Source organism: Calonectris borealis, chromosome 1 (assembly GCF_964195595.1).
Source record: "Calonectris borealis chromosome 1, bCalBor7.hap1.2, whole genome shotgun sequence".
NCBI lineage: Eukaryota > Metazoa > Chordata > Aves > Procellariiformes > Procellariidae > Calonectris > Calonectris borealis.
Genome location: NC_134312.1, coordinates 135,752,094 through 135,767,811, shown reverse-complemented (window position 1 = coordinate 135,767,811; position 15,718 = coordinate 135,752,094). Strand labels below are relative to the sequence as shown.

Genomic DNA, 15,718 nt, shown 5'->3' with positions numbered 1-15,718 from the left:
GAATAGTTTCTCAGGTCGGCTAAGTTGCACCAGGCTATTCTTGGTATCGTATGTCATCTATTTTAAAGCCTCCAGAACCTGCTGTTCCTCAGTTACCAAAAATACATTCGGGTTTTATTTGGTATGGGCTATTTGATACTAAATAACAATACCAAGGATAAGATAGTTTGAACATCCCGTGCTATACAGGAAACAAACAGAAAATCCTTTCCAAACCCACAGGAATTAAAAAAAAATTTCCGATAGATGTTCTCCATACCACCTGAAAGCCTATACCTCCACATTATATTTATTCTTTGATGTAGCAGTTCATTTACAAAGGCTGCATAGGTAAAGTTGCAGAAATTGGTCAGAGATACTGCGAAAAGAATACTTTTCTGTCATTCCCTTCTTGGTAACGGACCTTGCTGGTACTCAGATACAGAACAAAGGCAAGCATATCAAAGAAAAGCATTATCATAAAAGAATCTGAAATAAAACCACATATTTTCAAAGCCAGGGCTAAGAAGTCAAAGTTATTCTAGGAGGGGAAAAAATACACTGAAAGTGTGTAATCAGAAACACATGATAACATACTGGTATTTTCCATCACTCAGGGATAAAGAGTGATGTCCATTAATATTTCTTGCAAACAGCATCTTACTATTTTGAAAGAATGGAAATATTTTTACATTATCCATCACTGATTCAAAGGTGTAATATCTGAAACTGAAGAAAATGCACCCTTTCTTTAACCGCCCTTTTCTCTTTCTGAAGGCACATGGCTTCCACAAAGAATAGAGTATTTTTTCTACATGTAATTGAATGAATCTATGTAGAGTACCCCATCTCCTTTTCCTTTAAACTTTTCTTGATTCCTATATGCACAGCAGGGGGGAGATTTATTTCTTTCTTTGAATCCCCTCCTTGCCCAGGCTCTCTTACCCTTCAATTTACACACCTGTCAAGGGAAAGAGCAGGATGACTCTCCTCTCTTACAGATCCCAAGGAGATGGTGGATATGCAGAAGGAAATTTTACAGCAAATTATTTCCCTGGACATTTTAGATGCAATTTGTTTTGTTTTGTAGCAATACACCTGCTGTATTGTAGCAATACAGTACCTTGCTGTCTTCAGCACTCTGCCCTCCCAGGTGCACCAGAATGCTGTATAAAATACACGCGGACAGTCTGAAAAAAACACCCCAAGCTATCTTTTCATTTTTCAAGTGAGCCAATTTTTCTAAAATTCTGAATTAAACCAAGATATTACATTTTTACCAATAAATTAACACCTTACATAAATATTACATATACCTTTCCTTCCACAGTAATACAATATACTTGTAGAAACTCTAACACCTATGAATCCAAAAGAGGAAAATTGCCTATTTTTAGTCACTTTAATACTGTTTGCCGCAGGACAAGACATGGCAAGAGAAGTTCAGTTACGGAATCAGAAAAAAACAGTTAAGTTTGCTCAACTGGGGAAAAAAAGGAGAAATTAGCAAAGGTGGACCAAAAAAGGGATGAACAGTTAGCCCTTGAAAAATACGAGTTAATGAATACACTCCTCCTGAAGCCAGAGGAATAGCAAAAGGTGTAAAGAACAGAATATAGGATGCAGAGAAAAAGAACAAACAGAAAAAAAGTTAAGATCATTACAAAGAAAAGGTCAGCCTAAATGATGGAGAAATCTCTCATGTAGGATCTAGAAAACCGGCACTCAATAGGACGTAAGCAAGAAGGAACAGCACCTTTTAAGAGAAGGACCAGAAAGCAGACTTTTGGTTGCAAAGGACATCCATTGATCTTCTTTCACAATCAGCTTGCCAGAGAGTAGGTAGAACTGTACAAGTCCACAACCCTCAGAAAAATACAAGAAACTGGAGATCAGGTGATTTCCACTGAAATTCTCTTATCCCTAAAGGAAGGTGAAATGCCAATAATACCGAAGAGCTCTCCAGGTAGTCTGGAGGAGTGTTTGATCATGAGGAAGTCTGACCACTTGGAAGGAGTCACAAGAACGTGATTTTTCCAGAAGGACAAGCTCCGTTTCTGTAGCAGCAAAATCACCCTCCTGGCATCAGAATAAGACCACTAAAGACTTTTAGTTAGATGATGGAGTCATTTGAGAACAGCTCAAGTAATCTCTTAATCTGCTCTTAGTGTACAAGAACACTAGGAAAATTACTGTGGTGGATTAAAAAAAATCATCATTGGGAAGACGGCTGAACAGCACGGTGGGAAGTATTAATACCGGTGAAGGTGGTCAGTCAGGTAAGCCGTAGCAAGATCTGGTGTGATTACTCGAAAACGTCTGCTGTTTCTGAAACTAAAGACAGGTGAGCGACATTAACGTAGGCATGAGAAGAGATATAACACAACGGAAGAGCAATGACAACGCAGAAACAGGAATCTCATCTTTCCTCCCTCGCTGTTTTGGGCAGCATTGTTGTGAGTTGAATGAGGTGGATTATGCAACTCCATCGATAGGCTGGAGTGAACGGGTCAGCCCTCTGTAGGAAAAACATGCCTTATTGAGAACTTCTGCAGGATGCCCAAACTACTCCATGAATCACTCTAGCTTTCAGCTAGAGTAATTACTAAATTGTCAAATCAAATATCCAGAAAATATATTAATCCTTCAATAAAATTGTCATGAGATGGTGAATGAATAGAAGTAGTTCAGCTAGATTCTCCAAAGAACTGGAAAACTAATGTTTATATATCCTTAATTTACAAGCATGCAAGGAATAAGCACAAAAGAATAGGCAGTGCAGCTTAGAAGACAACTCATTTTCACTCCGGTTCACCTTAACTTTAGCCAACAGTGAGAAATGTCAGTTGTGACCTGAAGAATTTGGCAAGGAAATAAAGATTAGAGGGATCCTCTTCTCAAAGAAATTAAGAGGTATTGGTCTATTCTTATGCTAGACATTCTTTGAATTACAGCAGTGTATTTCTAACGTATCTAGTTGAGAGTTTGAGTATCAAATATATTCAAAGGAAGACAACTGGGGAAAAAAAGGAGACAGAAACCCTTTATCTTGAAGGGAAGAGATCAGAACAAAGACGTACGGAGAGTCTAGCTATTTCTTTTTTATCAGTTTGATCTAATAAATGATACTACTTCCCATACAAGCCTCGTCTCAATTGCATCCTTAGGTCAGCACACTCACAACACTCCTGCTTTTGAAAAGGGATGTGTATAGTGACTCACTCCTTGCTCTCACAAGCAGATGCGGGATTCATCTCACCTCTCCGCCACCCATCGCACCACGTAAGGTCTGGTTATCTAACCCCCTTGCTGCCCGGGCAGGAAGATGGCAAATTCCAGCAGGTAATTAATTTCCCCATGTCTGCCTCCCACGCCTGTGCTAGCAGGGGTGGCTCCTTCTCTAGGTGCATGCCACCAGTCCCTCCCGATTAAAGAACTAGCATGTACTAGACAACCAGCTTATGTGCGGTTAAAGTTCAGTGAATCCCGCACAAATATCACCTCCAGAGTTATGCCAGTGTTGAAGCAAGTCAGAATCTGAAAACAATCCAATCTGCCTGTTAAGCTTACAAGAAAAATGCATAATTTCAGTACAACGGTAAATTCAGATGTATAACTGCATCTTCCCTCAGCAAAAAACATCTGCCTTTTAGCTGACTATGTCAATGCTAAAGTAATTAGGAAAAACTGTGGAAGTCAACTTACTACTGTCATAAAAGATGTACAGCAAATATGCTGAGACTAGTTTAATGATAGCAAATCAAACATTAAAAATATTTCAATATTTTTAATTTTAAAAAAATGTATAAAACCATTTTCTTTTGAGATTGGTTGTTCTTATACCTATTTACGTAAAGTCTGTATTTTACTGGAGCATCAAAAAGATGCAATTTTACAATTACTTGTTTATACACCTAAGCATATATGAAGAAAAGGACTAGCAAAGAGAAACAAATATCAAAAGGGGAAAAATAAGTTTATTTTTAAAAGATGCAGAAAAACTTGACCACAAAAATAAGTACATTATAGTGTAGTTACCTCCTTACAGGTTTATCCACATCCCCTAAAACACAATTTGAAAGATGAATCTTACATTCATGCTTTACTTGATACTTGTTCGGGTTTAACACACAATTTTCAATTATCAACACGCTGTCTATATCTTAATTCATAGTGTCTGCATATAATGTGTTGGAAACAATTTCTCCTTGTGCCTGTAGGATGGAATTTCATTGCAGATCAATGGTCCCTTCTATTAAAGGGGGGGACCTTCTGTATAGGTGGTTTTGGGGTGCTCCCTCCTCCTCCACACAGGAGGCTCTGCTCTGTGCAAGACGTAACTCAGTATCACCCTCTCTTTGGTAACATTTCCTTAGTATTTCACAACCATCAAATGTTACCTACAAGCACAACTGAAACATTTTAGATTGTTTAAATAGTTATTTTATTCATTTCTAAATACATATTCCTAAAATACTCATTATCTCTGTTCCGGTTTTTATTACTGTGATTATTTTATTTAAACTTTTCCATTTCACCCACTGATGCTTTTTAAAACTGTGAATGATTCGGTGATATCATCCCTTACTCCACTGCACAAGGCCGGTAAGTTAATCAGCCCTGCAAAGAGTTATGTGCAATACAAGTTGCATTACTTGAGAAACAGCGTATTTGTAGGTAAACCAGTTACGGATTAAATTTTTGTGGCAGCTTGTGCAGAATGTTTTTTAATCATCATCTTTCTCATAAGAAGTCCGACCACCAGTGATGTGAAGCAGCAATATGGCGTATATTTCTGTACTTTCTAATTGTATGTTCCCACATATTAATAAAAAAATATCCATTCTTTATGGAAAGGTAAATAAACTTTTAGATAAACTGTAAATTTGTCTTGTAAACAAGACTATAATAAGGTTTTATTATGTTATTCATAAGTACACAACATTCCACAAAAGAAAAGTGAGAAGTATTTTGAATAGATTCTCACAATTCTGTTGAAAATTTGATTTCTGTTTGTAGATGTTGCAGGAAACCAAAAAGAAATAAACCAGACCCAACAAAATATTATTAAAAAAATATATATATATTAAAAATTTCCCTGGAATGATAATCAGTATTTTTAAAAAGTTGTTACAAACTTGAATGTTATTAAAAAAAAAAAGTAACTTTGAAAAGTAAAATATTACCTTAATTCCACCCATTTATCCATAACCCGTGTGGCATCATTTTAGCTGACCTCCACTTTTAATGTAGAGTTTGTAAAATTCAAATTTTAATACAATGCATATTGTATGCTACATATCAAAGGCTAAAGGAAAATAGACTTTGTATATGGCGTTTATTTCACATTACTTTTCTTGTTTCATGAAAATATGTTCAATGAAATTATAAAATGGCAGATGTTAGGGTAACTACATCCCTACACAAACAAGACGACACTGAGAGAAGTTGTGTTTTAAATACTGCCCTTCAAGGGTTTGGAAACAGTATTTGCATATTGCACAGTTTTAATATTAATACAGTGTCCAACACTACATAATACTCAGAGTCATAAAATCATAAGATTTTAGTCTTCAGTGATGCCTGAAAAAGAAATTAACCCAGTGCATTAGGCAGGGGGCAGTTTTAGAGGTGGTTGACATAAATGAGATAAATGCCTCGCACATATTTGTAAGTTGTGCCACCTGTTGTCCCAGGTATAGATTACTTAGGACTGCTAACAGATGCAAGGAACCACTTCGGTTTTGGGGGGTTTTTTTTCCCCTTTCTTTTTTTTTTTTTCCCCTCTCCATGAAAAGCATAACTATTGGTTATTTCCATTTAAGGGATACCTTCCCAAGACTTCACTTGCAGAACCTGCCTGACAGTGTCTCTGATGTGGTCTAGATGAAATCACGCGCACTAACCACTGTCCCTCCTGAAGATGGACTGAAATGCCATTTTGGTCATAACTAAGGGGAAGGAAAAAGGAAAAACGGGAAGGAAAAAAAAAAAAAAAAAAGGAGGAGGTAGGAGGGGAGAGAGAGAGAGAGCGAGCACGATGGTGCTTGTTAAGCCCTTCACAGATTTCTCTCTTCTCGCGCACACACATGTGTTACTTCACACTTTGGCATAGTCTGCTGGAGGAGTTTTCAGGCCTGAGCTGTTTCTGAAGGCTGTATTATCTCTAAATAATATAATTTCTTCACCTATGTACTTTAAAAAATGCCATAAGCTTTACATCACTTTCACACATGTAAGTGAAGAGGACAAATTCAGCACCTCTGAAAATACCAAAAATTCATTATGGAGTTTTGATTTAGCAACAGGATGATCCAATTTTGACTAGGGAAGAACTTCAAAATAGTAACGCTATGCAGGCAAAACACTGTCACTGGGACACAACTGCTAGAACTAAGTCTCTGAAATTTCCGTGGTAATGGACTTCGTGACTAATTTCAGGTGCCATTTTCATCTTAGGAAAGAAAAGCTGTGTTTTGTTGGGTTTTTAATTAAATATTTTTCCATAGGTCTCAGAATAAAAATCACAGTAAATATCAGGAATTAGCAGGGACTACTGTAAGCTAATAATTTTTGTGTTTTGCTTTCCCAAATACCACTAAAGTTTACAGTCACTTTCTGTAATATTCAAGTTGTTGAGAAAACTCTTGTATTTTTGTCTTGAAGGCTTTTGACACATAAAAACCCATGTTCTCCTCCCAGCTTTAAGTGCAAAAGAGATGTCCATAAATCTGCTTGAATCCAAAGCTAAATTAAAACATAATCCTAAATTGAGGTAGCACATTTAGCCAAGTTTCTTTCCAAGAACTTCAGAAAGAAACTGAAGAATTTTAAGAGTAAAGTCTCTATCAGTGAGCAGTAAAACCTTTAGTGACTGATGCGTTCTTTCCTCTCCATTTGAGCATTTTAGGACCTTGGAAGTTCTTCTTTAACTCTTCCTTTTTTCCCTAAAAAATACTGTTTAGTCCATGCACCTTTAGGTCCTGTGGCATCTATTGCAACATCAATAACGGAATCTGGAGTCATCCACCTCAGAAACGCCAAGAAAAGGAAGTTCAGAACAGCAAAAAGAGCAAAAATATACCCAGTCACTGGGCCACAGTGAGACATCAGTCTGTTAAGTCGCTCATCCATTGGTAAAACCACTTCATCTGCAACCCTGTCATACACCTAAACGGAGAAGAGACAGAAAGTAAGATCTTAAAATGATGTTGCTTCTACCTCAAAAATTAGGCAGTACTTTGTTGTCAGTGTGCAAAATAACTTATCTACTCCTAACTACTAGCTGGGACAAATATTACCGCAAAAAAAACTTTGCAGATTTTAAATGTTGATTTATGAGTACTGTTCTAGAAATTTCATTTGTTTATTTAAAGAGAAAAAGGAAAAGAAATGTTCTATTTTTTTGACAGACCTCAAGAGCATTTCATTAAATAGGAAGGCTGCATAATTTGTCTCTCATGTAATATTATATAGAGAGGGTTGGGTTTTTTAATTAATTGAATGGGTTCTAATCTCATATTCACACCAGTCATAGGAAAAGAGTCTGAACATGCAATTACTAGATTTTCAACACAAAGATGGATGAACTCATAAATGGGTTGGCAATCTTACAAATCTCCGTATTTGAACAATCAAGCAAATCATAATAGGATACTGATTTTTATTTAAAGAAACGCTAGTAATTCTTAGTAAAATTCTTAAAATTCAATGAATATGAAAAGCAAATACATGCTACTGGAGACTTAATATACATATTAACCACAACCACTAAAAAAAAAAAAAAAAATATATATAGTCCTGTGTTTCATAGAACAGAAACATAAATACCCACTACACACAACTCAAAAAAGGCTTAAAGGATACGGAGCTTTTTCCTTGAGAACATTACAGACTTCATCCTACGGGTAACTTAACAATGAGCTAACAAACAACTGTCTTTTGTACAACATAAGTTCCATGCATACTTCTTCCAAATATACTAACATTTTCCTTCACAGAGTTGTGTTCTGTGGTTGTTTTTTTTGGGTTTTTTTGGGTTTTTTTTTGCTATAAAGGAAACTGAAATCTAGACTAACTTCTATAAAAACTTTGCAATTGAAATGCTGCTTGCAGTTACAAAATCATAAGATTAATTGTACTGACAGTACTTGAAAATGATAAACTGGTTATACATGATACTTCAAGGAGACTTGTAAGAGATACATATCTGAGTACACTACAATGTAATTAAGAGGCATGTGATTCAGCTACTCTTGCCTAAAACATAGGGGCTGAAGTCAGAAGTGACAGATCTCCACAGGCGTTTATAACATTATTGCAGTTAACATTCTTCACTAACGGCAGAGTTTTGACGCTGAAGCGCAGTTCTAATTCTGAAATATGATTTCAAAAGTGTGATAATTTATTTTCGTTACATCCATACCGTATGTAATTTCAGCTATGTTCAGCCTACCGCCATTAAACCACCTCTCATAATTTTAAACCACTTGTTAGCACGTGGCAGACAAAACTTCATCATGAATTCTGTCTTTTCCTTTTCACGCATCCTATACAGCATGTTTTCCAGTTATGCTAGAAGAGTTACTTAATGTGAGGACGGGTACAAGTAGAAATGTAACTGAAGATATAGGCTGTTCTTCAGAATATTTATCAGCTGTTACGGCACAGAAAAAAATGCAAATACAAAAAAACCACCTATCTAGGGATGTATTTGGGGAGGGAAAAAAAAAGCATTTTCTGAACCTTTTTAAACCATGTGTGTTTGACAGGAAATATACTGAAAAATTACACTGAAAGATTACACAGAGAATGTACATAGTAATGTTTCAAAGAAGTAGCTGTTTCAGAAATGTACTTTAAGAGAATTTAAAAGAAGTGATTATACATACTTTCTCAGTTCTCTCTGCTACATTCCTCCACGTATAAAATGTCTTTACTTTATTATGAACAGTTTCTGGAGATGGTAGTGTTCCTGATCTGAGCTGGGCAATAGCTTTTTCTAATCCATCACACAAAGATTTCACAGAGGGTTCACATAAAATAATGAGATTTTCCGGAAGCACCTCAGGAATCCCACCAACTCTTGTACTCACCACCTTTGAAAGAAACAGAACAAAGAGCACATATGCTGCATAACAATAAAATAGAGTGATGACACTGCTATTATACTGTTTAGATGCAGCACTTAAGTCGAATAGGGAAAAAAAAATACAGTCAGTGGTTGCCATGAAGGTGAAGACCGATATCATGCTTTGGGAGTTTCACCTGTATGCAAACTAGAAGTCTAGGCCCTAGCATAGCAGATTACCTTTAACGATGTTCAGAATGATTCTTCAGTAGCATGGTAAGACAGAAGACTTGGTCTAATGAGTGGTTTATGAAACATCTTTCCTAAAGGTGTTCGTCACAGTACACAAATAAATCTGTGTAAGCAGATTTTGGACTTTCTCTCCATAGTCCCTCATGAAAACTGTTACCTCTACTTGGAGAAGACAGTTTTACCACATCCGCCTTCAGTTGATCCTTTCTGGGCTACTGAACATTTACAAGAATTTCTTTAGAAGTTCAGGAATTTTAATCTGAATTGTTATTTTTAAAGGGAAATCAGAAACTACTAAGACTCACGTTGTGCAATCATCTCTAAACAGCAGGCAACAATAAGAAAACTGCAGAACTTCCCAACCTCTAGAGAGGAAAACAGATGACAGGGGAATAATTACCACAACTAGGTAGTACCTACTGTCAAGATATTGGAGCGGGGGGTGGGGGGGGAGGGGGTGGAAGAAAAAAAAAAAAGAGTCCCTCGCATTTTCTTGTATACTTCTTCTATATTAGATACTCTTATCAGTCTGCATTTTAAAAAAATTTCTTTATATTTTAATGTGAGAACCTAAGTTCTTTATGGCTGTTCATTTAACTTTTTTTTTTCAGTTGTCAATCTGAGTGGTAAGGTAGCTAGAAAGGGCTTTTACTGCTTTTTCTCTCTCCAACTCTTATCTGGAATCCCCACCTGGTAAGGCAAATACATCCTCAGTTAATATAAGAAAACGAATGTCAGGTCTTGGTGCAGGAGGAAAACAGTCCTAGTACAACGGTTTAGTCTGGTAATTCAATATGCCTGATTGACCAAAGTCACCCATGCTCATGGGCCATTTTCTGCAACTCCTCTTAAAGTATTGTCAAAGTAAACCTTCATGAACATCAACTACCCCAAAACTCTGTAAAAGAGTACATACAAAATAGAATTTTGGAGAGACAGCCTGGTTAGTTCAGAGAACTGAGAGTTAGCAGATCTACATGTTATTCCCAGTTCTGCACAAGTTTCTTCTGGGAGCTTAAGCAGTTTTGGTTAACCCTTCTGTCTCAGCTTCCAGGTGATCTGTAAATGGGGGTAATATTTGCTCACCTTCGTAAAGACAGGGCCTCAGATGAAATCAAATGCTACAAGCACATATTATTTAATCATGAACTTTGTTTACATTGGATACATGTGTTCTAGATAGTTGCAATTTTTTTTTTTTTTTTTTTTACCTGTAAACCACAGCTTGCTGCTTCCACAATTGCCATACAAAAGGCCTCAGTGAGGGAAGTGTTGAGAAAAATGTGCCCCTGGACTAGAACATTTCTAACATCCTGGTGTTCCAAAGCTCCTAGGAGACGTACCCTGCATATATGGGAAAAAAAAAAAAAAAAAAATCAGATAAACACTAGATTTGGACTGTAATAATGATGTATAATGTTACACATATTCTGGAAAATGTACCAATGGTTCACACTTATACAGCGAGAGAAGGAACGCAGAAACATTTGTTCCGTTTTCTCTAAATTTTTCCAGCAATGAAAAAATAGAAGAGACTGCTTCTTATTTTCACACTAAAAGAAACTTATGAAAATAAAGTTGGGGGGAGAAGTTGCTCTGTTTGTTTTAATGGCAACTGCCTTCAAAACATTGCTACTGAGCTTTCTCGTTCTGTAAGAGAACATGGCTTCATGCAGTTAATAACAAAGATTTGTAATCCTTTCTTTGTTTAGATGTATTATCTGAATTTTCAATGTGAGGTCTGATCAATCTCAAAGTCTGGTGGGGGGGAGTAATTAGGATACAATGATTAGGACCTATTATTTTGAAGAGATACTGGGAAACAGAAAAGGGCAAAATAAGAATGATACTAACAAACAATTTTATTGTCCGTCCGGAGGAATCACTGACCGAAGTACAGAATGGGCAACAAAAAACAGAGAAAAGGAAATGGAAAATTAGGAACCTTGTCCTTGCCACATAAAACTGTCTTTGAACAACAAGAAAACCCCAAAGAAATACACAAATGCATATGCATCACAGAAACATTTTGGTAACACAGTAGCACCAAAGGAACATGTTTGTAATACCACAAGAGAACACATATTAGATAAGCACTACTCTGAAGAGTTTCATACTGAAAAAATAAAACAAATTACTAGCAGATCCTCACAAGCAGCAGTGACACAAACTAGCTAACACCTTATGCCATATGGTAATATGTGATCCAAACATCACAGTTTCAAAGAAGAATATGATAAATTTATGCCTAAGTCAGCTTTTCTCTGACTCGAGTGAAGGTTCATACAGGGTCTATTTCTATGAATTAACTTGCAGAATCATAGTCCAACTCTGTAAGTGTTCAGTTAATGTTGGGTCTATCTGCCTTGCCTTCAATAGTTCTCATCAGCCTCGATTTTTTGGTGATTGAGGTTTTTTAGGGGAGCGGGGCATGCAGAAAGGGTGTTGCTCTTGTCTTCCCCACCCCTAAAGTACATTGAAGCGTCATAGACATGCACAGAACAAACCTGTCATGTAGCTGGTATCTTTCCCGGACTTCTTCCAGTACGATTCGTTTTGGTCCTTCTCCTCCAACTAAGAAATGTAACTCCGGATATTTCTGACAGAGTTCAGGAATTATACCACTAAGCAAATCTATACCTAAGAGTACAAAATTTAGAGCAAGCTGTTATTGTATTTGATTTTAGAACTTACCATGATGTAGCCTACTGCTATAACTCTATTCAAGTGAAGAAAAAAAAAAAAGTCTCTTGAAGACAGTTACACCGCTGAACACAAAATTCTGAAAAGAGACAACTTGTGATCTATTAGGAGACAAATAGGAAAAAAATCACTTAAGATGCTGTTGCTTGATTAAATAAAAAACAGTTAAAACATTTCTAACAGAATATATAGATTAGGGCCTAAATCATATCCCCAATATAAGGCAAACCTTCCATTTTACAAATTTCAATTTTCACTGTCTTCAATATTACAAAAGAAATACACCTTTGAACCCAACACGAGCAAACTGAAACATACATTTCTTCCTCGTGAACGCACAGGCACAAAAGCTCAGAACCATCACCATGCAACTCCCGTTTAAAATCCAATCCATACCACAGATACAGCGCAGGTGGTACCTAACCAAGGCCTTTCTTACCATAACCTAAAGAAAAAAATAACCAAAACAAACTTACATTTTAGCCCCCATTACCTTTTCTGTAAACAAGTCTGCTGACAACAACAATTGTTATTGTACTGTCGTCCCTCCTCGACGGGTCTGGAGTGAAGTCGGTGGGATCGACAGCATTGGGGATGACAGAGACTATCCGAGGGTCCAAAGCTGCTCGCAGCACTGTGTTTTCCTTACTCGTGTAGGAGACACAGATGATGTGGTTCGTGTCGCACAGGGACACCGTCAGAAGTTTGTTGGTAAGCACCGAGCTGACATCCGCAAACCCAAAGAGGGAGTGGTCCGTGAACACCGTCCGCAGCCCCATGGTCTTGGCATGGAAGAGGGCATCGTGGGCCATGGCGGAGAAGGAGCTGTGGGCGTGGACGACTGTGACCCTCTCCCGCACAAATATGTACCTGAGCAGGGGCAGGCTGTGGAAGAGCGTCGTCGCCGTGGACTGGTTGTACATGACCTTCAGGGGCAAGTAGTAGACTTTCAGCCCGTTGGTGAGGTAGCGGACGCCCTTCCGGCGGCCATAGGCGTGGGTGACCACCAGGACCTTGTGGCCCCGCTCGATGAGGCACTGCGACAGCTGGTACACGTGGCTCTCCACGCCCCCCATGTTGGGGTAGAAGAAGTCCGACACCATGCAGACGCTGTGCGCCCCCCCCGCCGGGCCCCCGGCCGCCATCCCGGGCCCGCTCCTGCCGGGGGAACCACAAGGCGCCGTCACTCGCCGGCGGCCGCCCGCGGGGACCCCCGGCCCCCTCACCGCCGACGTCCCCGCCGCCGCCGGGCCCGGCCGGCCATCCCTCCCGCGCAGGCCGCACCGCGGCCCTCCCCAGCGCCAGCAACACGCACCGAGGGGCGGCCGCTGCGGGCCCTTTAAGAGGGCGATCGCCTCGGCGGCCGGCGGCCGCCTCGAGGGAGTGGGGGGTGCTGAAGGGGGGCGGGGGCGCGTGCGTCCGCGCGCGCGCGCGTGCACGTACCTGCCGGCTGCCGGCGCTCCCTGGGCGCTTCCCGGCGCCCTCCCATTTCCGGGCACGGCCGCCCGGTCACCACGGCAACGGCACGACTATTCCCCCCGCCCCGCAGCCGAGCGCTCCCGCCTCCAGGCCTTCGCAGAGCCGCGGCCAATCGCCACCCGCCGCGGCGTCACGCGGTAAAAGAAGCGGCCAATCGGAGCGGCCGCGGGACGTCGAGCGCGCGGCCGGGAGAAGGGACGTGAGGGAAGCGGGGCGGGCCCTACGCGCGCCGGGCTGCGGAGGGCCGTTGGGCGCGGCGGGCTTCGTCTCAGGCCTCCTGCCGGTGCTCTGGCCCTGCTACCGCGCCCCGGGCAGCGGGGTGTTCGCTCTCCTGCAACAGCGTTGCCCTTGCTGCGGTGGGAAGCCTGCCTCGGCCGCTTGCTGTCCAAAAAAAAAAAAAAAGCGTAGCCCAAAATGATGAAAAAAGTGATCGAATTGCCTTAAAACTCCAAAGGCTTCACCCTGTCCCCAGTGGAGAAGCTATTCTGGTGTACTCTGGCTCAGTCATGGCTGGAACACCTGAAATGTTGTAAAGTCTTTCACCACGAGTGCTGGAAGCTTGCTCTGTCTAAATGAAAATAATTTTTACAGACAGTCCAGGGGCTTGAACTTTGAGAAATGCAGCTGGGCTGTGTGGGTTGTGCTCTGACACCCTAGGCTGGCATCACTTGGCTGTGTATTTCTGGTCTTCTCAAGGAGCTTTGCAATCAGCTGTTAGCAGCTCTAGCACCGGCCCGACTGCTGCTGACTGCCAAGAAGGATGTTACTTCACCAGGCTAGGGTTGTTCGTGCCTTCCCTGTATGTTGCCAAAATTATGTTCGGCAGCTACTTCTCTTTGCCAAGATTTCTGGTACAGATTTTGTCAGATTTGATTCTGCCATCACTCCTATGCAAATATGTGTGTCATGAGTGACAGTACAAACTGAGCTAGGCTGCAGTGCTGGCTGGATTCCTGGTTAGGTTGAAGCTTGGACAGACATGATTTGGAGGTGCTGATCCCAAGAAGGACCAAGGAGGAAATCAGGCCCTTCATTCTGGGACTAAAAGACATTAGTGTGCTAAATAAGAAAAACATTGCTCATTGTTTGAATTTTGCTCATGTGTTCAGAAAGGCGAGACCAGTATTGGCAAATCTGACTTCATCATCAAGTGCTCATTCAGGGTGGCAAGAACCTGAATTTCCGGATGAAAAGCTGAGTATGAGGCCAGAAGGAGGGAGGCTTCTCACCTGCAGCGGCAGGTATCCTGCTGTGAAAAAAGACGAGACTGGGGACCAGGGGGCCATAGGGATCCTAGTTCTCAGCAGAAACTGGAGCCTGGGTGTAGAGCAGTCGCCTTAAATTCCATCTAGGAAAAAAAACAAAGTAGTGCCAGAAGAAGGAGGAATGCACTTGGAGGTTCTCAGTTGCAGCACCCCATTATGTGATCCCTGGTAAATGATGGTGGTGACCTCCCTCAGTGTCGGGCTGCCCCGAAGAATCAAGCTGTACTAGTCACTCCAATTTTAGCTGTCAGAAAAAAAATGCTTACAGTTTTAACTATTTGGAAAATGATTTTTTTTTTTCCCAGACTAGTGCTTCTTGTGTGCTGTCTAGAGAAGTAGTAATTTCTGGTATGCAAGCTTAAAAAATCCAAAGAGAAATCATAACTGGTATACAACATAGTAGCCCCTCTCTTCAGTGAAAGGAGTGGGATTTGACATATTCCATAAGCGGGTGCTGACCAACCACTGTGCAAATCCAGAATACAGGCACCAACCTACACAACCTTCCACAGGACAGACCCACTTAATCTCAGAAACCTCTTCTTATGCCCCAGCAGTTGTGATTTTTTGACCTCTGTATTTATGTGAATGTTGGAGAGGACTTGGCGCTTTCTCAGCAGCTGGCTTTAGACTCTGAACGTCTTTCTGAAGGAGGTCAGGAAAAGTATTGTGGCCAAGCCTTCCTGCCTTTGGCCTGGCATGTTAGCTTTGGTGGTCTGACATCTGTGTTCTTCATGAAACGTGTCTAGTTGTGCTTAATGTCATATACCTGTCAGTAGTCCAACTCGGTCCCCCTATATCAGCAGCCTCCTCCCGTTGTCATGTTCAAAAGACCTTGAAAAATTTGTCTACCAAGGAGTCTAGGAAAAACCTAAATGGAAAGGAAAAGGAATCTTTGCCACTGCGAAGTTGGCAAAGGTGCTGCTCAATTTTCTGTCCACAGCTGGGTCACAAGGATGGGGTACCACAC

The 15,718-nt window shown here is 40.4% G+C and overlaps 1 protein-coding gene across 1 annotated transcript; it reads right to left on the bottom strand.

Annotated features, from left to right (window-relative positions):
- Window positions 1–3,936: 3,936 nt before the first annotated feature.
- On the bottom strand, window positions 3,937–14,220 carry PIGA (phosphatidylinositol glycan anchor biosynthesis class A). The gene is made up of 5 exons (XM_075175793.1): window positions 12,498–14,220; window positions 11,809–11,941; window positions 10,513–10,645; window positions 8,871–9,077; window positions 3,937–7,149 (listed from the first exon to the last, which is right to left on the bottom strand). Exons 1-5 carry the CDS (start codon window positions 13,147–13,149, stop codon window positions 6,886–6,888), a joined length of 1,389 nt encoding a protein of 462 aa, XP_075031894.1. The 5' UTR covers window positions 13,150–14,220; the 3' UTR covers window positions 3,937–6,885.
- Window positions 14,221–15,718: the final 1,498 nt, after the last annotated feature.